Here is a 27,757-nt window from a genome sequence, read left to right as displayed (position 1 = left end):
ATTTATTTATTTAAATTTGAACATTTTAAATGCAAATATATGCATACCAATGTTGTGTTATTTTTTATTTTATTAAAATGAGTTATTATGGAAATGTTAACTTTTATTTTCAATAAACTAAAAAAAAAATGTGTATGAATTTGATTAACTGAAATAGACTTGTTCTTTTTTGCATCTCATAATGATGTTGTGTAGGGCCTCCAAATGTATAAATGTGGCCCTGATTATGAGGACAGATTCAGAGAATGTAAATTGCAAAGCTTTGTGAATAGGAGGAGGGGAATATGATTGAGTCATATAATAAGTTAGTCATTGGTTGTTATCAGGTTGATATGGAAGAGACTGTTCAGAGAATTGTGGAGTGGGGGGGGGGTGTAGAACAAGAGGCCATCTCTGGAAACTGTATAAGGAGGATGTGAGCAGGGGAGGGAGAAGTAGATTCTTTACATGGAGAGTGGTTAATGAGTGGGATACATTGCCTGAGTGTGTTGTAAATGTAGACACACTGAATCAGTTTAAGGCATGGTTGGATGAACTTTGTTTGTGAGTGTGTGTGCCTCCCACGATGAGTCTTGGACTCCATGGAGGTTGGATTTAATAATAATACTATGTATTAAGCAAGACATCACAAGATAAGTAAACAGACTGAGAATTTGTGGATTGCAGGTATCAGCAAACAGGAGTAAAAGGAGTAATCTGATTGAGACTTAAAATCTTCCGAAAGGGTCATCATGATACCAGTAGATGAAATTTTTCATTTTATGGAAGGTGAGAAGAGGATAAGAGGGCATCCACGGAAGTTTTCAATGAGTGCAATGAAGAAGGGAATAAGAGTTACATTCTACATTTTTTTCTCATAGGGCGGTGCATGAATGAAATCAGGAAAATGTATGACAATTGGTGCAGGTGATATGTGACCTACCCTCAACAAGTCCTAGACTCCCTGGAGGTCTCTCTTACAAATAATAATAATAAGTAAATAAATATATTGGAGAGATATCAAACAATACAAACATAACCTTTTTAGTTCGGTAAACATGTGCATACACACACACACCAGAAAATATACATAAACATACACAAATATATATATTTCTATCTACACTTGTACTTAATTTCAGAGGAATTACCCCACTGAATAATCATATTCAGTGGGGTAATTATGCAATCATAATTGAGAAAAGACTAAAAAATTATGGAACAGAAATTTGGGAAAGAGCACACTGTGTATTCAAGAGAATATTATTATTATCGAGGTTTCTCCATGGAGTCAGAAGACTTGTTGTGGGAGACCCACACAAATGTTTATACACAAAATACTTATTTTATCTCTCCTTAAACTCATTCCCTGTCAGGGCACTCCTAATTCCGGCAATCCATTTAATTCATTCATCACTCTCCAAGCAAAAAATCTATTATGCACATTCTTATACAGTTCCTAGGGGATGACCTCTAGCCCTCTAAATTCATGGGGTATTAAAATATTTCCTTTGTGTCAATTATATAGAACCCCTTTAATAACGTCTAAGTTTCTATCACGCTCATCTTTTCCGCATATCAACTGAACTTGGCAACCCACACACCTTTAACCTGTCCTTGCAGAGAGCATTCCACAGAATCGCTAGCTTGGTTGCTCATCTCTAAATCCTCTCCATTCCCTTTCGATCCCCCAAATGACCAAATCTGTGCATAGTGGGATGCATTTCTAGCTCACCTCCATGTGGTGCACCCTGGGTAATGCTAAATGAGCTAGAATGATTACTGTCAGCCAGACCTATCTTAATGATCTCCTGGCTATAGACACATGAAATCACAAGCTATACAATTACTGAAAGGTTTTTCTCAGGACCAAAAGACAAGAAAGCTAGGTACTATTTGCCAACTCAACATTGAAGTAATCAGCTTTGTTAAAAGTCAATATCTTTCAAAAATCATTCAAGAAAATGATACAGACATAGTTGTCATTCAAGAGACACACACATAGATAATGAACAACTAAATCCAGAGGAAGAATTGCAAGGTATGATATTCTAGGAGTTACATATCACCAAGAGCATGGGCACGCAACTTACATAACCAATAATATACAGAATGCTCACATAATATCAGCAGATATTAATCAGAATATACACATAATCACAGTGAGAATTGAAGATCTCACAGTGTTAACATCAACAAGCCTCCCCTAGTAGAATGGTCACCTGAAGTAATTCCCACATCCTACTATCTACACAGGGATTTTAAAAGCCACTGCAATCTGTGGAATTACAATAAAAGCATTAACAAACTGTACTGAGCAAAGCAGTCTGAGCTTAATATTTAGTGCAAAGGACAAAGGAACACCTTTTGCCTAATCAGTTGCTAAGCACAACAAGAAGAGCCCTTGAAGATTTTCCACTTAGCCAACATCACTCAGTATTTGCAGTTATCCTAAAATGGAATTTTAGGAAAGTGAACTGACAGGATTTCTCATGAGAACGATAAAGTAGTAAGATGGATACTACTCATGAGCGAAAACTACAACAGATTCATTGGAGCAGTAATATCAGCAGTGGACAAGTATATCCCAAGGAGTTTTCGAAAAGAAAACATACTTGGCTGGAATAAAGACTGTGAAGAGTTATACCAAGCGTATTTAGAATCTGGCGACTGTGACATAGCTGACAAATTATTATTATTAATCGTGTGGGAAGGCTTATGTTTTTGTCGCACATGTTGATTAGATTTTAACGGTATAGATGCAAATACAGATTGATAAGAAAATAACTATTTATTAACTTAAAAACTAATAATACTTAAATGTTAATATAAATATCTCCCTGTATGTGTGGATTTTCTATAAACTGTGAATGATAAGGAATCCTCTGGAAGATGTGTGATTAATGAGTCCAGGAAGGGCAGACAGTCATTGGCTTCTGGTTCCATTGTAAAGCGAATTTTAGGGTGCTGGCGATTTAGATGGCCTAAAAATGTATTCAACGTGTCTGGGCCATGTGGCCAAAAAGCAAACACATCATCAATATAGCATAGCCAGTGACTAGGTTTGAGTGTGGCTGTGTTGATAGCTAGCTTTTCCAGATGTTCTATGTAGAAGTGGGTTACGGGTGGAATCCCATAGCTATCCCATTTACTTGTTTGTATATTTTCCTTTTCCATGTAAAATAACCTTAAAAGGTGTGGAGATACCAAATTAATACCAAACTGTTTAAAAATTAAGAATGTATCACTCGGCCAAAGCCCAACGTATTTAAAAACGACTGAGTTTAGCACTATTAGGGGAACAGTTAAACGTTACTCGCTGAGAACTATCAAAAATAAATTCTTTCATCAGTGCACTACATGATATACCATCTAACATTTTGAACCCTGAGCTATGAGATATCCTGGATAGTATCTCTGAGTCTACAGCCAACAAAGAATTTGCCAAAGTTAAAAACAGACACCAGAAGAAATTTGAAATCATCTAACAATGCACTGCTACATAGCGGCCACAATTACATCAAGATCGCATCGTTGCAAACTTATCATCGTTAACCTTAACCAAAGAAGCCACAAGTACAATAAGTCGTGGAAACAATTTTTCCGTTATTCCTAAAAAAGTTCCAAAAGCCAAAATAATGACTTCCGTTGAACATGGGATGATTATTAAATAACTTAAAGAATTCACGACGTATACTGGAATATAAATTAAAATAAACTTTAATATATACTTCCTATATTTCAGCAACGTCACGTTGCCATCTTCATGGGAACATAAGACTAAGAGACGTGCACGCAGGCACTAAAACAACAAATGAGGTCGAAGAGAGAAAACTACTATTTTTCCTAAAGTCCTGATGGTGCCCCCTAGCAGGCTATATTAGGTATTCTTGGCCATTAGGCTGAAGTTCTCATGATGTACATCTCCCAAATTTGGGGCAGTCTCATGCATCCAAATTTGTTCAGGTTTGGCATGTTTTTTTAGGGCTGAGGCTGATTCTAAGAATAGTCTTTCAAATTTAAACTTGCTGCGGTGTATTACTGGGGCTTTCTTCCAACGTATTCTGTGGCATGTACCCAGAGCATGGTCTGCAAGCCCTGAGTGGCTGTACTGGTGAAACCGGATGTAGTCTTTGTGTTCTGAAATTCTGATATTCGTTGTCCTGCCTGTTTGGCCAAAGTAGGACAGCTTACAGCTGCAAGGGGACTGGTATACACTAGGTAGGTCTAGGGAAGTGGTTGGTCTTTTGTGGAGCAGATAAGTGATGCCAATTTTCTATATGGTCTATAACATGAGGTCAGGTCATATTTTTTTTTTAGGATTTTTTTCAGCAATACAGCCACTTGGGGCTTGCAGGCCATGCTCTGGATACACGCCACAGAATATGTTGGAAAAAAGCCACAGTAATACACCGCAGCAAGTTTAAATTTGAAAGACTATTCTTAGAATCAGCCTCACTCCTAAAAAATATGCCAAACCTCAACAAATTTGGATGCATGAGACTGCCCCAAATTTGGGAGACGTACATCACGAGACTTTCAGCCCAATGGCTAAGAATACCTAATATAGCCCGCTAGGGGCACCATCAGGACTTTAGAAAAAACAGTAGTTTCCTCTCTTCAACCTCATTTGCTGTTTTAGTGCCTGCATGCACGTGTCTTAGTCTTATGTTCCCATGAAGATGGCAACGTGACGTTGCCAAAATATATGAAGTATATATTAAAGTTTATTTTAATTTATATTCCAGTATACGTTGTGAATTCCTTAAGTTATTTAATAATCATGTGCAGCCAAAGTATAAGCCTTTCTACAAGAATTACTATCATCCACTGAGATTCTATCACACACAAGGCCCGCTATGAGAACAAATCACTGCTAGGCGCGTTCTCCTTGCTGACGCAAACAAAGCTATTCGGGCACTATAGGAGAAGCTTCCAACACGCTGAAACACAACCTTTGGACAATTCTATTTGACATCTCGTGCACTTCGGCAGATAAAGAATTTGAGAAAATACGGAGTCGATGCATTAAGAAATTTGATTAATTAAAAAAGAACTCTACTTCCAAACCAAAACTACCACTCAACACTGTAGTCAACCTTTCTTCCACTTCTCGCAACTGTAGGGCGAAGTGATGCTCTTGCACATGGCCACAATTTCGACATTGCTCCTAGAAAAATACAGGCCGAAGAAATAATGATCCGGATTGAACGTGGTATCTGAACCTCATGGGCTCACTTTAATGAGTAAGGGCATGGCAAACCCGAGGTACCTGATGCTGGACCATGTCTTACTTCTTGTAATATACATCTGTTATATTATCTGTAGACTGGTCCTCTACCCATCTTTCTTTGCTTCTTTATTCTCTTCTTGCTCCTTACCCCCAATGTTATTAGAGTATTCGAGGGCTAGGGGTGAATCTTAACTATTTTGCTATGTCATTTCGCCTATTGCAGCCACCGAAGGGGGCAAGCTAGCTCCAATAGGTGTCGGTCCCAAGCCCAGATAAATGGTGAGGGTTGACGCCAGGAAGGGCATCCGGTCATAAAATTTCACTACCAGCTCTAGATATGATTAAATGAGTCGAAAAAAAAGTGATACAAGAGCTAGGGCGTACCCCTTAAGCAAAGCGCAGCCACTTCGCCCTACAGCTGCGAGAAGTGGAAAAGGTCTACCGCATCAAGGGCGGTTGCAGTAAAAGAAGCGAGCCCACAAGTGGAGAGAATGTTGCGAGTGGGAATGTTGAATGTATCACTGGAAGGGGAAGAGAGGTGGAAGACATGATGAGGAAGAGGAAGTTGGACATTTTATGCATGCAGGAGACAAGGTGGAAGGGAGAAAAGGCGAAGGAACTAGGAGACAGGTATAAACTGTTCTACTCTGGAGTGAATAAAGAGGGAAGAAATGGTGTCGGAATTGTATTGTGTGGCAGAATGAAGGGGGCGAAGTACTGGAAGTAGGTAGGAGGAATGACAGGATCATCATGTGAATGAAACTGGGTCTTGGAGAAGAGCAACTGGTCGTCTTATGTGTATATGACCCACAAGTTGGCTGTACAGCAGAAGAGAAAGATGAATTCTGGAACATGCTAGATGAACTGGAAGAAAACAAGATGGTGATTGTCGGAGGAGACTTGAACGGACACATAGGGAGACAGAATAGGGACTGTGAAAGGGTGCATGGTTGCCATGGAGTGAAAATGATGAACCAGGAAAGAGAGAGGATTTTGGACTTTGCAGTAGCGTTTGATCTGGAAATTGTGAACTCCTTTTTCTGTAAGTAAAAGGAGTTCACAATTCACAAAGGAAGAGCATTTGATAACATTTAAAAGTGGCTACAATAGTTCACAGATTGGCTACATTTTGACTAGAAGAAAACATTTTAAGGCAGTAACAAATTGTAAAGTAACCCCAATAGATCAAGTGGCGCAGCAACACCGGCTGCTGTGTGCAGACTTTGAAATAAAGTCGAAGATAAAAACCTTTGGAAGCCATGGGAGGAAGAAAATTAAGTGGTTTCACTTAAAAGAAAAGAGTGTGAGGAATCGATTTAGAGAGAAGGTGTTAGAGAGGATTTCGGATGAATCAAAAAGTGCACAAGACTGGTGGAGACATGATTCAAAAGTAATTCTAAGCTGTGCAATTGAGGTGCTTGGTGAAACATCCAGAAAGATTACAGAGCAGAAGGAAGGTAGAATAATGATGTACAAGAAGCAGTAACGGCTAAGAGAAAGGAAAAGCAGAAGTGGGACGAGTCAAGAGTGGAAGAGGACAGAGAGGAATACAGAGAGAGAAAAAACGAGAAGTCAAGACAGTTGTTGCACAGGCGAAGGCCATGGCATATCAAGACCTTTATGATCAATTAGAAACAAAGGAAGGACAGAGAAAGATTTATCGATTGACAAAATGTAGAAATAAAATCATCAAATTGTCAGGCAGATCAAACACTCTTGAGAAAGGGTATTAAGAAGGGATGTGGATATAAGAAACAGATGGAGAATATACTTTGAAGGGCTTTTGAATGAAGAAAATGCAAGGAATCACAGAGAAGATGGGGAGCCTAATGAGGGAATGGTGTAGAACATTAGTAGAGTGGAATTGAAGGGAGCCATAAAGAGGATGAAGAATGGAAAATCGGTGAGTCCTGACAGGATCCCAGTGTAGGCATGGAAGGCACTGGGGGAAGAGGGAATTGACCTGATGTGGGACCTGTTAATAAAAGTTTGTCAACAGGAAAATATACCTGCGGAATGCAGGGAAAATACTCTTGTCCCCATCTACAAGAGTAAAGGTGATGCCCAAGACTGTAAATATTACAGAGGAATAAAGTTGATGTCCCACACAATTAAAATCCTAGAAAGGGTTCTTGATGGAAGAATGAGGAAGGAGGTGGCGATTGCAAAGGAGTAATTTATCTTCATGCCTGGTCGATCGACGACAGATGCTATCTTTGGGTTACGGCAGAGGATGGAAAAGTTTCGAGAGAAGCAACGGGCGCTACATCTGGCATTTATTGATCTGGAGAAAGCATACGATAGAGTGCCAAGGCAAGAAGTCCGGAGGTGTTCTGAGGGAGAAGAAGGTACTGGAGAAATATGTCAGGTTGGTGCAGGAGATGTACAGAAATGCGAAGACAAGAGTTCGAATCTGCCTGGGAGAGACAGAAAGTTTACCAGTGACAGTTGGCTTGCATCAAGGGTCAGTATTAAGTTCGTTCCTGTTTAATATTGTGATAGAGATGGTGACGGAGGAGGTGAGAAAAGATGCGCCTTGGACTATGTTGTATGCAGATGACATCGTGCTGTGTGCAGAATCAAGAGAAGAAGTGGCAGCTAAACTGGAAAGTTGGAGGAAAGTAATGGAAGAGAGAGGTATGAGACTGAGCAGAAGTAAGACAGAGTATATGTGTGTTGCAAAGTGGATGGCAGCCAGGAGACAGATCTGGAGCTGGAAGGAAATGTCATCAGGAAGGTCAGTGACTTTAGATACTTAGGTTCAACAATGAATGAGGATGGTGAGGCTGAGAAGGAAGTGGGATGCAGGATACAAGCAGGATGGAGGAACTGGAGAGAGATGGCTGGAGTGCTATGTGATAAGTGTGTGCCGATCAATCTAAAATCTACAGGACAGTGGGGAGACCAGCTAAGGAAGCTGTGGCTCTGAGGAAAAATAACACCAGCAGGATGGAGGTAGCGGAGATGAGAATACTTAGGTGGATGTGCGGTGTGACCAGAAAGGATTGTCTGAGAAATGACTATGTAAGGGGAACGGTGAAAGTTACCAACTTAGGAGCAAAGTTGAGATGGTTTGGTCATGTAATGAGGAGGGAGGAAGAGTATGTGGGAAGAAAGGTCATGCAGATGGATGTACAGGGAGAAACGCGGATAGCCAAAGAAGAGATGGTGGAGGAGGACTTGAGGATGAAGAACTTGGATGTGGCTACAGCCCAAGACAGGAGGTTGTGGAGGAGACTCACCACAAACAGCGACCCTACTTAAGTGGGAAAAAGCTGCAAAAAAAGAAGAAGATTGAACGCGGTATCCACCACCTTCCAAACCACATCGCCAACAATATTAGACTGGATGTAGCCTCTGTTCTCACCAAAAACCAACATATCCAATAGTGAATATAAAGCTGTACAGAAAATGAAGAAAAACAAAGAAACTGTAATCGCCAAAGTGGATGAGGGGAATGCCACCATGGTTCTCAACCAAACTGACTACACAGGTAAGCTTAATGTTTTATTATTAGATCAGACTACCTACCTCCCTATTGAATATAATCCTTAAGGATCCTTAAGAAGGCCACTTCTGGAGGAGGACTTGAGGATGAAGAACTTGGATGTGGCTACAGCCCAAGACAGGAGGTTGTGAAGGAGACTCACCACAAACAGTGACCCTACTTAAGTGGAAGTAACCAACAAACTAAAACCTTTTAACTCTAGACCCCCTCTCCCTGTATATATGGGCTTCCAAAAATACATAAACAAAATGTGCCATTACATTCCATAGTGGATGGCACTGATTCCCCCACGTACAAATTAGAACATTTAGCCAAAGCGCTCACACACTATACTGGCAACACACCATCACACATAAAAAAACTCAGCCCACTTCAAAGCCATGTAGAAAACCCTTACGCTCCAACATACTGACATATTGGTCAGTTTTGACGTCTCCTCTTTATTCACAAATATCCCATTCAAAGAAACCTTAGAGCTAATCCAAACAAAATTTCCTCCTGATATCTTAGCCCTAATTCAGTTTACAATGAACTCAGGCTATTTTATTTAGCAGGGAAAATTCTACAAACGGATAGAGAGGACAGCCATGGGTTCACCACTCTCCCCACCCTTGGTCAACTTCTTTATAGAGACTTTTGAAAAGAAAGCCTTAAACTCTGCCCAACAAAAACCTACCACATGGCTTTGCATCGTTGATAATGTGTTCACTATTTGGCCACATGGCTCTGATACACTCCTCTCCTTAACGCACACTTAAACAACTAACACCCCAGAATCAAGTTCACCCTGGAAAAAGAGGAAAACAACAGCCTCCCTTTCCAAGACACACTAGTCACCCACCAACCTGATGGAACCATGGTTTTCTCAGTTTATAGAAAACCCACCCATACAGGCAGGCACATTCACCAACAATCCCCCCCCACACAACAATATGGAGTCATTAAGACACTATATAAAAGGGCTAAACTAATCTCTTCAAATGACAATGCCCTAACAACTGAACTAAATCACATCTTTAACACTTTCTCAGCCAATGGCTACAACTCCCCAAAAATAAAAAAAATACTAAAACCAGTAACCCCCCACAATAAAGATTACTCTAAATCCAATACCATTCCCTACATCTGGGGCACCTCTGAAAAAATAACCAAAATCCTAAAAAAATATGACCTGACCTCATGTTACAGATCATATAGAAAATTAGCATCTCTTATCCGCTCCACAAAAGACCAACCACTTTCCCTAGACCTTCCTGGTGTATACCAGGTCCCTTGCAGGAGTAAGCTGTCCTACTTTGGCCAAAAAGGCAGGACAGCGAATATCAGAATTTCGGAACACAAAGACTACATCCGGTTTCACCAGTAGAGCCACTCAGGGCTTGCAAACCATGCTCTGGATACACGCCACAGAATACGTTGGAAGAAAGCCACAGTAATACACCGCAGCAAGTTTAAATTTGAAAGACTATTCTTAGAATCAGCCTCAGCCCTAAAAATCATGCCAAACCTGAACAAATTTGGATGCATAAGACTGTCTTCAAATATGGGAGACGTACATCATGAGAACTTCAGCCTAAAGGCAAGAATACCTAATATAGCCTGCTAGGGGCACCATCAGGACTTTAGGAAAAACAGTAGTAATAAAATCTTCCCAAATTTGGATGCATGAGACTGCCCCAAATTTGTGAGATGTACATCATGAAGTACAACTTCAGCCCAATGGCCAAGAATACCTAGTATAGCCCGCTGGGGGGGGGGGGGGGGGGCATCATCCGGACTTTAGGAAAAACAGTAGTTTTCTCTCTTCAACCTCATTTGTTGTTTTAGTGCCTGCGAGCATGTGTCTTAGTCTTATGTTCCCATGAAGATGGCAACGTGACGTTGCCAAAATATATGAAGTATATATTAAAGTTTATTTTAATTTATATTCCAGTATACGTTGTGAATTCCTTAAGTTATTTAATAATCATGTGCAGCCAACGTATAAGCCTTTCTACAAGAAAGATCATGGGATATACGACCTGCCTCCAGCAATAGCCAATAATATTCAGTTAGCCATGGCCAGCATTCTAATCAATTCTAAGCCTCTCAAAAATAATATCCCACATAGCCCTAAAAGAACTACAGAATAATAACCACATTACCATAACCAAAGGAGACAAAGGAAAAAGCAACAGTAGTGATGGATACAACAGAATATGAAAGCAAAATGCACGCACTTCTCCAAGACCAGTCAACATATCAAATTATAGATCGAGATCCCACCAACTCACAAAAAAATAAGTTGTGCAAATTATTGAATAAAGTCACTTCCTGGCCTAAAGAAACGGTCAACAAACTCAAGCCCTTCCATGTTAAAAACTCAGGATATATGGAGCTCCAAAAATTCCCAAACAAGTTACACCATTATGCCCTATTGTAGATAGTATAAACAGTCCCACGTATAAACTTGCTAAACATTTAGCCAAACTACTAATCACTTGCACTAACAATTCTCCCTCTTTTGTTAAAATTTCTGCCCACCTAAAAAGTATTTTAGAAAACCACACCTTAGAAAGTTCAGACTTAATTGTGAGTTTTGATATCACCTCATTATTCATGAATGTACCATTAACTGAAACCCTTAACTTACTAAATTCACAATTTCCCCTGATATATTTCAGCTATTAAAATTCACAATACAGGCAGGTTATTTTACATGGAAAGGGAAAATATACAAACAATTAGATAGGACAGCTATGGGGACCTCCCTTCAGCCAACTTCTACACAGAACATTTTATAGAAATCCCACACATACAGGGAGATATTTACACAAACAATCACACCATCACCCTTCTCAACAATATGGTATCTTAAAAACACTAACCCATTCAGCTAGAGCAATTTGTTCCAATGACATTGCTCTCACTGCTGAACTTTCTCACCTGCATCACACCTTCCTGACCAATGGCTATAATCCCCATAAGATAGATAAAATACTAAATGCTCCCAAAAATCCCCCCCCCCCCCATCCTCACTTTCTACCACAGAAGACTACAACAAAACTATCACCATCCCATACATTAAAGGCACACCTGAAAAGATATCTAGGGTGATTAACAAACACTAGCTATGCACCGTATTTAAACCTTATGTGAAATTGGCAACTCTCATCCGTTCACCTAAGGACAGATTCTCTCCTTTATCACATCCAGAAGTCTATGAACTGCCCTGTTTATGTCATCAAGCATACTATGGACAGACAGGAAGAAATGTGGACACCTGCCTCATGAACACAAAAAATACATCCGGCACTTTCGCTATGGCAAGTCAGGTCTTTGGATACCCCTGCACACAGGATCAATTGAAAAAAAAAACAAAAGTACTGCACAGAAGCTGTTACAAGCCAGAGGATGATGTTCCTGGAATCAACAAAAGCCTTGAAACCTATTCCAAACCTCAACAAGTATGGCTATATAAATGTACCAAAGATTTAGGACGCAGTCATCCTAAGACCGAATTAATATGTTTTTTTTTTTTTTAAACTTAGATGGCGCCTAATTAGGACTTCAGTCTTTGTGTTGCACGCTACAATTACTCATACTAGTCCCACTGTTCACCGTATTGCAGTTGTCTCAGTACTGTAACAAACTGTGTTTGTGTGTTCTGAAGATGATGGATATAATACCAGCAAAATATTAGCATTTAAGTTAATGCTAATATTAAAATTTTAAAAACCACACCTTAGAAAGTTCAGACTTAATTGTGAGTTTTGATATCACCTCATTATTCATGAATGTACCATTAACTGAAACCCATAACTTACTAAATTCACAATTTCTCCTGATATATTTCAGCTATTAAAATTCACAATACAGGCAGGTTATTTTACATGGAAAGGGAAAATATACAAACAATTAGATAGGACAGCTATGGACCAATCCAAAAATATCATAGTGTATCCATTCCCCTTGTCTAGTGCAATGGTGACATTGTTATACAATGTGAGCAAGTTGCCAAAACATGATTTTCCCTTAGTAAACCGATGTTGTTCATTGCAAAGTAGAGATTCATTGTCAATCCATTTCTGAATGTGAGCCCTAAGCAATTTTTCCAAAATCTTCATCACCACTCCTGAGATACTTGTCGATAGTTGGATACATCGGTCTTTGCACCACCCTTGTTCAATGGCATTACCATACATTCCTGCAGAACCTTCCCTGTTCTGAGTCTCATATTAAACAGCCTGGACAAAGGAATGGCCAGTTCAGCTGAACACTCTTTTAGCACATGTGCCGATATTCCATCAGTCTGTATTGCTGAATTCTTATTCAATTTTTGCAACAGCTCTAATACCTCGGCCTCACACATTGCATTTTTTCATCTAATTAAGCGGTAACAGTGAGCTCCATATTGCTTTCACCAGGTTGATAGAAAATGAGCACTCATTATCACACAAATTACCTCAAAACCTTGATAACAAGCAGAGAGAAAAATGGATAAAACCTACACAGGCTTTAGACCTTAAAAAATCAGATAGAAAAGCATGGCGCTATTAAACAAGTTAGGTGGAAGCAATCCACTCACCCATAAAGATCTTTTGATGACTCCAGATCAAATTTCCTGTCGAATAATCTCTCTGTCTAGAGCTCCTCGACATCAACACACATGGGAGGTTAAAAGATCACTCAGAAAGTTACGACAAAGTGTAGCTGTTAGTTCCCAATTTTAAAGAGAATTTACCACATTCAAAATAACTGTAGCCTTAAAGAAGGTTAAAATTGGCAAAGCAACAGGCTTTGATGGTATTAATCCTGATTTTTTGGTTAACTGTGGAAAAAATGTTCGTCAATGGCTAACAAGATTCTTATTTCATATTTTAAGGATGGGAAACCTTCCAAGAGCCTTTAAGAGAACCAAAACACTAACCATATTAAAATCCAACAAGCTTCGGGATCAAGCTGAGAGCTATTGCCCAACTGCACTCCTCAGTTGCTGTTATAAGTTCTTCCAAAGACTCCTCCCATAACAAAACTGGACAAAAAATATCCGAATTTATCCATATTGAGCAAGCATGCTTCAGGACTCAACGTAGTTGTACAGACCAAGTACCAATCCTTGCTACCCATAACAAGGTAGGCTTGGAAAGAGGGATTGCTACACAAGTTGATACCAGTCATACCATGCCAATCCATCATATGACTTATTGGTAACATGCTTTCTGACAGGGTCTTTCGCGTGGTACTGGGAAACAAAATGAGAAAACACAGAAAGCTGAACAACAGTCTCCTGCAAGGCTCAGTATTAGCACCAATCTTATTCAACCTATATACATCTCATCTACCAGCAACCAGGTCAAGCTGTTACTTATGCTGAAGTAACTGAAGATATCTTCAAAGTGACCCTAGAATTATTGGGGAATACTTTTATAAAAGAAGACTAACACCAAACCTCAATAAAACTGAGGTTAGCTCTTTCCACCTAAACACCATCCATGTGGTTAGCCTAGTGGCTTTGTGCATCGCAACCATATGCCCGGGGAAGGCGTGTCCTAGGTTCGATTCCCGTCAACGACGTGAGGAGCTTAAGGATCTTCCTCAGCCATAGCCAAGTTAGCTGGTCTTGGGCGTGGACAGCAGGGTTTTTTCTGCCAGTTTATTTGGTGTTTTTCATCTCGTAAACAGGCAAACCGGTCTGAGGACACATGGATTACAGTCAGGAATACTGACCCAGCCATAGGTCGGATTTGTCAGCCTATGCCGGTTCCAGGAACTGGCACCGGCATAGGCTGACGAATGTCACCAGAAACTGATCAAGTTGCTGAGGCAATAGAAGAAGTTGTCAACCTTGCCAGGCAATTAGATTTAGAAGTCGACAGTGAAGATGTCAGTGAGCTGTTAGACTCACATAACAAGGAGCTTACAATCGACGAGCTTATAGAGATGCATAAGCAAAGTGCTACTGAAGAGACCGAAACCTCAGATCCAGTTTTACCAGAAAGCACATGACAATTGCAAAATTAACAGAAGGTCACAGCTTAATTAAGAAAGGTTTACAGATTTTGGAGGACACAGATTCTAACGAGGAACGAATTGTAGCCACAAGGCAAGGAATAAAAAAATCACTGGCTTGCTATGAAGAAATTTTGTGTGACAAGAAAAAGACATTATGCCGTCAGATGAATCTATTAGATTTTATGAACCCATCGACATCGAAAAAACTTTCTTTTTTTTATGTACGAAAAACTACAATTATGATTGCTGTATATTTCTTAAAAAAATATAGGTGTTTTTGTAAACCTTTGGTCCCAATTGTATGTTTGTATATATAAATTACATGCAAAATTATAACCCGACTTATGCGCTTTTCGTTGGTCCCACCTACTGTGTAACTTCGGGGTATCACTTTGAAAAATATGAAAAATTAAACACATAGATAGGACTTTAGAGTCACTATGTGTTTCATTTAGTATTGTGGTGTCTTTGTGTGTGTCATCTTCAGGGAGTACAAGTTTGATTAGTCTTTGTCTGTCTTGAGTTATCTTTGTGTGTGTCATCTTCAGATTGAAAATTACGATTTTCAATGCTTCTTCAGATAATTCTGGAAATTCACTTCTCACTGAAGGCAAGATCCAGAATCGAGCCAAACCAATATCATGGAATTGCATTTTAAGCCCACTGCCACTTGAAAGCTGAAATAACTGTTCTTTTTTCCATAACGAAAGGTCGTTCTCATGACTAAGTCTGAAATGGATCGCGAACCCACAGAACTTTCTTATAAAAGTTATTCGGTAAATATGTTTCAAAATTCTGTTTCAGAGTTTTGAGGTGGTCACAAATCCTTTCCAGAAACTCAGAATCAACAAAAATATCATTTTCACTAAAAAGGATTCCAATGTTGGAAAAGGTGCAAATTGTCTAATCATAACTAATCCATAACACCAGTTATTTCTCAAATGCCTTTATTTTGCGGTAGGCATGAAGAATTTCCCTGAAGGATGACGATTTAGTTAATTTAATTTCGAAAATATGGGCATGGATTTTTGTGATTGTGTTGGTGTAGTTGCGGTCAGTTGGTGGATTGCGTGGTGGAGACAGAGCTGTGGAGCAGGTGCCTTCCCTCGATGAGTCAGTGGGCTCCTTGGAGGCGTCAAATAATAATAATAATGTCTGAAAGATAGGATAGTGTCGATAACCATGCTTCATCAACATGACGCAAAATCAGAATTCCGTTCATTTACAAACAATAAAACTTTGTGACTTAACTGAAATAACCTTCTTAGTATTTTGCCCCTGGAAAGCCAGCGAATTTCAGAATGAAGCAAAAGTTGTATATATTCACTGCCCATTTCATCGCAGAGTAGTACTGAAAATAACATGTTATTTAACGGTCCAGCTTTAATAAAATTAAAGCTTTATAGCGTTGTATAGCACAGTTTTAAATTCTGGTGGCATTCCTTTGGAGGCTAATGCTTCCCTATGTATGAAACAATGAACCCAATTCATATCCGGAGCTACTTCCTTGACCTTAGCAACAACCTCACTATGCCTGTAAGTATGCGAGCTCCATCAGACAGAAGCCCATGCATTTTCCCCACTGGATCCCTTTGTGCATTATGTAATTATTGAGAGTGTGAAATATTTCTTCTCCAGTTGTTCGGGATGACAAAGTTCTACAAAACAGAATATCATCATGTTGTTATCATGCGTATATCTTACCTAGCATATTAACTGTGCACCATTTGTATCATCTGTATTCTCGTCTATTAATAACACATAATAGGAGCTCTTCTTAAATCTTTCAATTAACTGAAATTCTATGTCACCTGCCATATCATTAATTCTGCGACCGACAGAGTCATTTGAAAGAAGAATCAAATCAACATCTCTTGGTAACTTGCTGTCAAACATAGTTTTTACCACGTGGAAGTAAATTTTCCACGATAGAATGAGGTTTCTATGTTTTCGTTATGCACAAACTTAAGAGACAGGATGCTTCCAGTGCCTTGCTATCAATTGAACCTTTGGCCGAAACTATATCTTTCCCATGTTTAATGTCCCTAAGCGTGAAAAAATTCAATTGGCTTATTTTTCACAATGTTTAGTTTCCAAATGTCAGAGTTTCACAGGTTTCATGCACTCGCTCGCCCATACTTCATAACACAAAACACAGTGATGTTTATGTTCAGTTTCATCTCCACACCAAGGAAACCCGAATTCCAAATATGAACTGTTATATTTCCTATTGTATTTTTTCTTTGAACTGCTTGTTTCTTCTACTTTAATAGTATCAGATTTACTCACTGTTACAACACGTGTATCACAATCAGGGTTAGCATCACCTGTTTCATTTGTTTTTCTTTTCAAAGTCCTAGTTCTAAGACACTTTTCCATTATTAAAAAACGTTTCCAAAAAATATATAAATACTGGGGTTAACTCAGGACACACTTTGTCCAAGTATCATTTAGCACTTCTGAAGATATACCGAGGCTTGGCTGAAGGAAGAAAACCTTCAATAATAAAAATCAATAAACAACATGCAATTGGTTGAAATGTGGATAACACATTTACTTCAAATTTGAAACAGCAAGGGAAAGCGGAAGAAATAAAACTATATTGCTGTTCATTTTACCCCTCTTTTTTTACTCATCATTCTGCCATTACAAATTATTGCAGTGGCAGAATTTCATGGAATGAACGTTCTGCTGTATTTGTCGGTTTTTTTTTTAAGTATCCATTTTATCTCAATAATTTTTACTTACTTATTCAATTTTAATTTGTTTTATTTGGATAATTAAAAAATATCATCATCATCAAATTCCTGCCATGTACCCTCAAGGGGTGTACAGGATATGACAGTACTACATGAAAATATTACATCATTACTAACTTCCTATCTACAATTTTCCTCCAAATCAGTCTGTTACTTGTCAAGACTCCAACATTATCAGATCTTATATTTCTATCGTCTAAGGCACGTTGTACCGTATCAATCCACCTATATCTTGGTCTTCCTCTGGGTCGTTTTCCAGCCAACTTGGCAGAGAACACTTGTTTTGCTAATATTTCCTCTCCCATTCTATTTAAGTGACCATACTACCTGAGATTAGCTCTGCTAACGCATTCCTGGATGCTGACAATGTCAAGTTCTTTCCTAATACCCTCATTTTTAATATGATATTGCCATTGATGCCATCTGTTCATGCCTCTAATCTTTCTCAGGACTCTCATATCTGCGGTCTCTAGTCTTTGGTCAAGTGTTTTACTTCTGACACAGCTCTCAGATCCATAAGTTAAAACTGGTTTGAACACTGTCTTGTATACAGCTAATTTAGTGTTCCGACTAATTTCTTTCTTATTCCATATGAATTTATTCAATTGACTTCCCACCATACCAGCTTTGCTGATTCTTTGTCTCTTTCTATATTTAATTTACCATCTTCAGTAAAAATCGTGCCTAAGTAGCTGAAATGTTCTACTTGTTCCACAGGTTCTCCATTCACAACACAGTTGACATTTTCAATCATTTTGCCTATTTTCATTGTCTTTGTCTTTTTATTGCTGACCTTCATACCATATCTATTACAACAGCTATTCAATTTAGTCAGAGAATCTTGCAGACTTGTAGCGGATTTATTTAGAAGTATAACATCATCAGCATAAAGCAAAGAGCTGACATTAACATCTCCAATTTTGATATCAGGTTTAATACCACATTCCTTCTTAATGTGATCCATATAGATAATGAATAACAGAGATGATAATGTACATCCTTGTCTCACACCAGATTTAACATTAAACCATCTTCCTGTACTCCCTTCAATTCTAATTGCTGACTTACAACTCAAATAAAGACCAAGTATTGCTTGATATAATGCCCCATTGACACCATATAACTGCAGTGTATTGAATAGCTTCTCTCTTGGCACCTTGTCATATGCCTTTTCCAAATCGACAAAACTTAAATACAGATCTTTGTTATATTCCCATGCTTTCTCAACTATTTGTCGTAAAGTGAAGATCTGATCCTGACAGCCTCTATTTGGCCTGAATCCAGCTTGTTCTCCACCAAGCTTTTCTTCCACAATTCTTCTCAACCGTTTCTCAAGTATACTTGCATAGATCTTGCCAGGAACACTCAGTAGGGAAATACCTCTGTAATTCTCACATTCAGTTTTATTTCCCTTTTTATATATGGGTACTATGAGAGCTCTACTCCAATCATCGGGAATTCGTCCCTCTGTCCAGGCTTTCTGAACTATGCAGTGCAGCCACTGTAAGACTCTTATACCACCATACTTCAGCATTTCTGGTTGAACATCATCTACTCCTGCTGCCTTTCCACATTTCAAGCCTTTGATGGCTTTTTTTACTTCAAGTATGGATATGTATTCCTGACTGCATGCCTGGTCAGTGTTTTTTTATCACTGTGCTGTCATCACTGCTTGTTTCATTTAGCAGTTTTTCAAAGTAATTACTCCATACTTCAAGGATATCTTTTTCTCCTGTTTTCATGTCACCTTTATCATCTCTAATTCCTTTTACAGCACTCTTTCCTCCATTTCTAAGCTTCTTCAACAACCTCCAGAATATTTTGCCACCTTCTTGATATTTATTTTCTATATTCTTGCCAGAGTCCTCCCATGACTTTTGTTTAGCTAGTTTTACACACTGTATTCTCTCTGTATTCTATTTTATTTTTCTCTCTGTATTCTATAAGAGTAAAAGCTGACTTATTTGCCAGGAACTTTTGATATGCTTTCTTCTTTTCCTTCACTGCCTCTTTAACTTCCTGTGTCCACCAGGGAGTTCTGATTTTTTTATCCTTGCACACAACCTCACCACATGCCTCTCTGGCAGAATCAATCAATGTTTTCTTCAGAGTTTGCCACTGAATCTCCAAGGCTTGAATCCTGTTCTCAAACTCTTTCATTTTCTTTTCAATAATCTTTCTATATTTTAGTCTATAGTTCACATCTGAGAGCTGCTCAACTTTTATTCGCTTTAAAACTTTCTTACATGTTATTCTTTTCAATATGAAATTCAATTTTATCCTGCTCAAGACTAAATAGTGATCACTTCCAATTTCGAATCCTCTGTACACTCTGGTGTCCTGCACCAGGAAGAAAACATCACTATCAACAATAACATAGTCAATGAGAATTTTCTTATTCCTAGCCTCTTCTCTCCATGTGAATTTGTGCACATTTTTATGTTGGAACATGGTGTTAGTAATAACCAGTCTATGTCCTGAGCAGAAATCCAACAGATATTTGCCATTATTATTAGCTTTGCTCTTTTCTCCAAATTTTCCCAAATTATTTTTATATGTCTCACAATCATTTCCTACTCTGCTATTTAGATCCCCAACAAGGACCAACTTTTCCTTTTTCATTGTGTCAGTTGCTTTTTCTAAAGCCTCAAAAAATTCCTCCACTTCTACCTTAGTAGAACCTTCTGTGGGACCATAGGCACAAATAAGTCTCATTGTCCAGTTGCCCATTCTCATATTTGCCCACATTACTCTACTTGAGACTGACTGCCATTCAAGAAGATTAGCCTCGTATTTTGTGTTGAATACTATGGCTATTCCTTCTTTTCCTTGTCATTGCCTGATTAAAAAAAAAAAAAAAATAAAATAAAATAAAATATATATACAGGGTGTTCGGGATAAATTTGACATATTTATAATTAATTATATTTTTCCGTAAGTTACATGTATTAACACACACTTCTCTTCATTTAAAAGTTTGGACCCTTCTTCATTCATATACAAGATGTCAGAAAGGATGGATAGCTGGAACCCACCTGAATCATGGAAGAGAATAACTTGTATCATGATGATTCGTGCCCGCCATCAAAATAAGGATATTACGACTGCTGCCCAATGCTCCCTGAATACAGTAAAAACAATCAGGCATGAACTAGAGACTTGCAATGGTGACTACAAGGATGTAGCAAGAAGAAAGATCCCTAGCAGACGATCTGATTGCGTTCGTACAGCAGAATTCCTCGCAAATCTGCAGGAACAGGTGTTGAAGAACCCTGGCATTGGAATCCGGGCTTTGTTCGTGGAGTTGCTAACTGTAGTCAAGCCCTGGATAACAAGGATAGCCAATGGTAGGCCGTATGTATGGCAGCAGGATTCGGCCCCTTGCCACACCTCTGGGAAAAGTCAAAAATGGTTGTCTGAAAATTTCTCCGACTTCACCAGTCCAAATGTTTGGCCTCCAAACTCCCCAGACCTTAACCCCATGGATTATTTTGTATGAGGCGCAGTTGAAAAAGACACCAATCGCACTTCCAGTAATACAAAAGCCCAGTTAATGGATAAAATTAAAACAGTTTTTGCGGCCCTTCCCAGGGAGACTGTAGCATCAGCTTGTTCGAGGTTCCGAAGCAGAATTGAAGCTGTGATCGATGCTAATGGTGGTTATTTTGAGTAAATCTTGTTGATAGTATTGTAATTAACTCTGCCTGTAATGTTTTTTTGTCAATTCATTAAATTTAATAGATACAAAGAAGATTTTCTTTTTCCTTACGAAACTGTCAAATTTATCCCGAACACCCTGTATATATATATATATATATATATATATATATATATATATATATATATATATAAACTCAAATTTTTCTTGTAAACCCAAGAACACTGACTGTAGAAATCACAATATTTAAGACTTTAATATTCTGCATTAGAGTTAGGGACTATGAGATGGCAGCATTTCTCTGCCTCTTTTCACAGATGCCATTTAAAATTACTAATAGTTCTGGGCTCGCTATCTCTGATTGGCTACCAGAAGAGACTGAGCCTCCTCAGTCTCCAAAGGTTAAATAAGGCTAAAATGGTCTCAACCACTCTCTATAGGGTATTAAGATATTGCAGATTTTTTTTTTTTTAAGTGAACGTGTACTACAGTGTTTCAGTAAACTATACAAATTTTAAATTGCATAGTTCATAACAGTGATTTATAACCACTATTTTCTTTTGTAAATAAAATTGTGCTGTGAGAAAATGCATTTCTTCTCCTTTTAAATATTTATGAAGTCTTTCATTTAGAAAATAAAGTTAAAAGTCATCAATTTTTATATTAGGATAATAATGACAAGGTTAGGGGACATAAGATACAGAAGGTTGAGTTTTTAATAATAAAAACCATTTGTTTTGTCCTAGTTTTTCATACAAGTAGAAAAAAATAATAATAAACTTTTGAACCTTAAAAGAGATAAAAGAAAATGAAGATGATTAGTCTAAGTTATGACTTTAAAGAAAACTGGCAACTAAAATGGTAAGTTTTTGTGATACTTTAATAGGGAATGCTACAGTGTTAAAATTAAGGATTTGAAATCTGTAGCTCTGTTCCAGAGTTCATTTTATAGAAGATGCCTCTTCATAGAAGGAACTACTCCACTTTTTAATTGAGAGTGTTCAGACTATGCAGTCAGTCTTAACTATTTTGAAGATTGTCATATACTGAAAGAATAAAGTGATCTATTGTATTCCCAAGGGGAAGACAGATCAGGTATCAGAACTTCTTGTATACAGAGGCTGATGATTTCACATCAGTTGCTTTGGTATCCTATAATGCAAAGCACACCTCCTTTTGAATGTGTATAATGCTATGCATTATTAGGACACTATGCAGGCCCTTATAAGGTATTTTTGTTTGTTATCAATTTGCTTGATGAGATTGCAAACCTGATTCACAATGTCTTATTTTTTTGATATCTTTTATGTTCAGACATGCAGATCATATACTGATCATAATTATTTCACAAGAAAGTTCAAGGAAGCCTCTGAAATGCTAAGGATCCCCACACAATGTAAAAGATCAAAGCTTAACCCCACACCAAGTTTTGTCTACTTTCATTAAAAATCTAACTACCCGTGACCTAGGATATGTTATGTGCACAATGCCACAGAATGTGACAGCAACAACTAGCATTGTTCCAATATGTATACAATAATTAATTTAATGTTTATTCAAATTACTATATACCAGATGTAAAGTTCTCATAACATCTAATATGTATCATTAATTGTTTCCAGTCTTTTTCTGTATAACTTTTGTTAGTACCTCTGATGATGCAAGTCTGATGACTTATGAAACTTGTAGCGTAATACTGTTTATTTTATTAAACTCGCTATTTATCTGAAAACATGTGGTCTCAAATACTGACAGCTTTCTACAATGCTACCTCTTGTTGCATATTGGAATTACTTCCCATTTCGAAAATAGCAGTCAGATATATTTATTTTCGAGAGTATATTCATGTAAACATTCCAGAAATGAATTAACTTGTGGACATTTGCATGGCTAGTTTATGCTAATTATTATACAACCAATTCCAAAAATAATATAAATTTAGTAATTAACCAAATATGCAATTACTTAGCTGGCTAAAAAAAGTAATACAGAAATGATTTTGTAACTATATTTGGTAGATAGATATATATATACATTTTGTTAGATTTACTGAAATTTCACTTACTTATGTGGCTGCTGGGGAGTATTAGGTGCTGATGATTTATTATTTGCATTACTAACACTTGAATCTGAGGCACTTCTAGATAATGAATCATCAGAAAGACTATTTCGATGTTCCTCATGGAAAGCATGTGCGTTTAACTTTCCTTCTGCTTCGCTTAAGAAACTCTATTAAAATAGTTGCATCAAAGAAACTATTAAATATAGGCTATGAATATGAAATAATAAACTATGTACGAGGGTGGTCTGAAAAGTTCTCAGCTTCAACCATAGATGGCAACACTATCAGCAAGATTTTTTTTTTTCTAAATCAGTATATCTGTCATAAGCATCCGTGTGAAACTGCAAGTCATTCTATCAAGTAGTTTGTTTTATACAGCTGTCTGAAGCAAAAGTGTCATCTGTATCCCTTGAAATGGATAAAATTGAGTATCATGCTGTTATAAAATTCATTCAAAGTTCATAAAAGTTTATGGGCACTCTTCTCCTTCATTTTCCAAAATTCAGAAATGGACTATTGGGTTTAAACATGGCCATACCAGCCTTGAAGATGATCCATCTGAAGGACATCCAAAAAGTGTAACACCACCAGAAATCATTGATTAAGTACACGATATGGTATTGGATGACCAGCGAGTCAAAGTGCATGAAATTGCTGAGACTATAGGCATTTCAAAAGAATGTGTAGAATATATTTTGCATGAAGAATTGCATATGAAAAAGCTTTGCACAAGATGGGTGCCGTGCTTGCTCACAGCAGATCAAAAAACACACTCGTATGAAAATCTCTGAACAGTGCTTTTAACAAGAATAAAACTGATTTTGTGCATCAATTTATTACTATGGATGAGACTTGGATTCACCATTATCCACCAGAATCCAAACAGCAGTCAAAACAGTGGACAGAAGCCAGTTGTTCAGTGCCAAAGAAGACAAAGTCGATTCCATCAGCAGGAAATGTTATGGCATCGGCGTTTTGGGATGCTAAAGGCATTTTGTTTATTAATTATCTTGAAAAGGGTAAAACAATAACTGGGGAATATTATTCTGATCTTTTAAAAAGACTAGACGAAAAAAGTCCTTAGAAAAGACCCGGTTTGCAGAAGAAAAAAATCATCTTTCATGAGCACAATGAACCTGTCCACAAAGGTGTTGTTGTAATGAGAAAATTAAGGGATCTGCACTATGAATTTTTAGAACATCCACCCTATTCCCCAGATTTGGCTCCTGCTGACTTCTATCTCTTCCCAAAACTAAAACTCTTCCTGGCTAATCAGCATTTTTCTTCGAATCAAGAGGTGATTGCAGCTGTAGAGGGGCATTTTGCAGATCTTACTGAGAACCACTACAGGGGTGGGATAATGGCACTGGAGCATCACTGGAATAAATGTATTGGTCTTAAGGGAGATAATGTTGAAAAATAAGAATAATTTTGAAATTATAAATTCGTTGTTATTTTGAGAACTTTTCAGATCACCCTTGTATATGAGCTATAATATACAAGATATATGAGCTATAATATATATAAGCTATAAACATAAGATAAGAGCTGCAAGGACTAACAAAGGTGACAAGTGTCACCTTTGTTAGTCCTTTCTGTTTTGTCTACTAGTTTGTATGTTTACACCTGAAGAAATCCTGTACAATTAGGATGAAACATTGTGTTGTCAATTAAAATAAATGTTATCTTATTCTAGTGTTCTGTCTAATAAACTCTTAGTCACCATGAACTAGCAAAAGTGTACATACTTACATATATATCAGTGGCGTTGCGTGCCCATTTCAGTGGGCATGCTGTCATGGCTTATGCAACCTGCGTTACAAAATTCACATCAGTTTGACTGTATGATTGCATTTTCATCAATGTATGAAGTTTTAACAGTGTATAGCACATCAGTACTCATCTTAATTGGTCCAATGCAATTAATTGTAGGATAACTTTGAATACTTTAATTTATCAATTAATTGTAACCAAATCTGCACAGAGTGCGGGTGAGGGGGATGTTCGTTTTAAGATATATTAAAAAAGAATAATGAAGGAGAATGCTATATTTTGTTGGTTGGTATATTTGAATTACTCAAAAGTGTAAAATTTGGAAGAGGAGGACAAGGCTTACCTTCTTCAACTACAATACTGTTTCCCATTTAAAATTATATATTAAAAATTTGTCTATATTATATATAAAAACTTGCCTACCATGTCAGTTCACACTTCATGCACAGAAAAGAGATGAAACTCAGAAAACAAAAACAGCAACTCATGGCAAATGACAACGTTCAATTGGATTGGTTGACACAATAACCAATCACAGCTTCTAGGTGCTATTGTCTCAGAATTCACACTGCCTTGCTTTCTGAGCAGTGTCAAACTACTAGAACATTAAGAATTTGACCTGCTGCACCATATGTACAGCCTTTCAAAGGGATCGAAGGCGTGTGTATTTTGAACCCAAGCTATTAACCTGAATGTGATGCAATGTTCAAGCGTCGAAAGCGACCTCCTTGTGAGGCATTAGTGTAATAATGTGTTTACTTTTAGGCAGGGCTGGTCTGAGAGTATCTGATGCCCCTAGGCAAAGAAAATTTAGGTGCCATTATACATTCTCTCTCTCTCTCTCTATATATATATTTTGTCATACTTACACAAGCACATGCACACAAGTCTTAGCACCCCCCAGGCGATTGCCTAGGTTCGCCTAATGATAAAACCGGCCCTGCTTTTAGGAATCACGTGAAGTCTGGAAACAATCAGGAGAGTTTTTAATGGGAATAAATGCAAAAATATAATATTGTTGATATTGCTATTCAGTGGATGAGCACCGCACACCTGGAATATTCGCCACTGATACACACTAAACTTGCCAAGAATTATATTCTTATTTAATTCTTTATCTAAGTGTAAGCAAACAATGCAAGTGAAGGAGAGGTGACAAGGAACACCCCTGCCATACTCCTCTTGATATGTCTTCCCATTCTATTTTGTTCTAATTTCACTGCTAATTCCTGTATATATTTCTTGAAATAGACTGTATGAGCTGGTTTGGTATATTTAAATTGACTAATATTTTAAATAATTTTTGTCTGTTAATTTTATATAAACAAAGGCATCTTCAAGAATACAATGTTAAACCTATAATAACACACAATAATAGTGGAAGAAATTAGACTTTTTTTTTTTATGTCCCAACCATGAAAGGTTGTTTGCAAACGTATAGTACATTTTGTACCATAGGTGGGCTATGGATATTATTAAAATCATTTTTATTTTTTTCTGTATTTCTGAATTTATTTTTTTACAGAGTCTGGAAATCCTACTATAAAGACCAAACATGGAACTTTTCAAGCCACTTCAGGCCTCAATACGCAGGGTGGTGATCTCACAATGGCTAATCAAATCCATCTCCCACCTAAACACAATCACAAACATCCACATCAGGACAAACCCATGGCCTGGTTATAGGATTTTAAGCCTAAAATCCTCTAAGGAGTGATCTGGGTGCTGTTGGCTAGTCTTAGGCTGCTGGGAGTGAGGCCTAAGAATTAAAGTTTCCTAAATCTTGGGAAGAAACAAATCTGAAGGCCATGGATAACATCTGGAAAAGTAAAGTGATCAGCCTGCAAACAAAACGACAAGTACTGGAAATATGCATCTTCAGCAGTGTACTGTATGGATTTGAAATGTGGGTAATAAATAAGGAATCAAAAAAAGAATTTTGGCATTTGAAAGAACTTGTTACAGGAAGATTCTAAGAATAGGATGGGTACAGGAAATCACTAATGAAGAGCGCTATCAGAAGATACAACCAAAGGAGAATCTAATGCAGAAGATTATACAACAGAAGCTGCAATTATTTGGACACATCTGCAGAATGAGTGAGGAATGGAAGATAGACATTCATGTTTGTATTATGGATGGTGTAAACAGAAGAGGTAAACCATCCAGAGAATGGATAGATAACATAAAGGACTGGTGTGGAATGGGTTTACAGAAACTGCGACAATGTGCACAGGAGAAAGAAAGAAAGGTGGAAGTAGACAGTGAAGGAGGCATCAGACACCAATGAGCAGTGAGCCCATGGTTTATGATGATGATGATGAAATCTTGGGATGTTTAACAGAACCATATTTATTTAGATTAAGCTGTTTCTTTAAATCTGCTACTGAATCTAAAAGGAGTCTTTCATGTTTGTATTTGCTGTGATGGAGTATAGTATTTTTTTTTTTTTTTCCCATATGATCCTGTGAAAGTTATCCAAGGCATGGTCAGCTATATCCAACTGGCTGTAGTTGTGACTGTAGATGTATTTCTTGTGTTCATCAAGGCTGATGTTGGCAAATCTCCCAGTCTGACCAAAATAAAATAAGATGCAAGAATAAGGAACATTATAAACACCTAGTACAGAAAAGGGATGAAGTGGATCCTTAGAAGAGATGGAAGAAAGGACATCAGCTTGAAATGAGGTTAGAAAGTAGTTTGGAGATTATATTTCCTTAAAGTCCTAGCTATTTTTTTGGAGTGCAATTAATAGCATTATTGTAATAATGCTATTAATTGCATTACAAAA

The 27,757-nt window shown here is 37.7% G+C and overlaps 1 protein-coding gene across 1 annotated transcript in view; it reads right to left on the bottom strand.

Annotated features, from left to right (window-relative positions):
* The window catches only part of LOC150108715 (formin-binding protein 1-like), a 455,638-nt gene that overhangs the window by 73,138 nt on the left and 354,743 nt on the right, over positions 1-27,757 (bottom strand). The window contains exon 12 of the mRNA XM_090416173.1: positions 23,197-23,360. Within this exon, the coding sequence (XP_090272299.1) occupies positions 23,197-23,360 (164 nt within the window). The remainder of the gene's footprint in view (positions 1-23,196; positions 23,361-27,757) is intronic.

The sequence above is a fragment of the Typopeltis vanoorti genome, chromosome 3, assembly GCF_054136105.1.
Source record: "Typopeltis vanoorti isolate ZY-2024b chromosome 3, IOZ_Tvanoo_1.0, whole genome shotgun sequence".
In the NCBI taxonomy this organism is placed as follows: Eukaryota; Metazoa; Arthropoda; class Arachnida; order Uropygi; family Thelyphonidae; genus Typopeltis; species Typopeltis vanoorti.
This window is presented reverse-complemented; position numbering and strand designations above follow the sequence as displayed.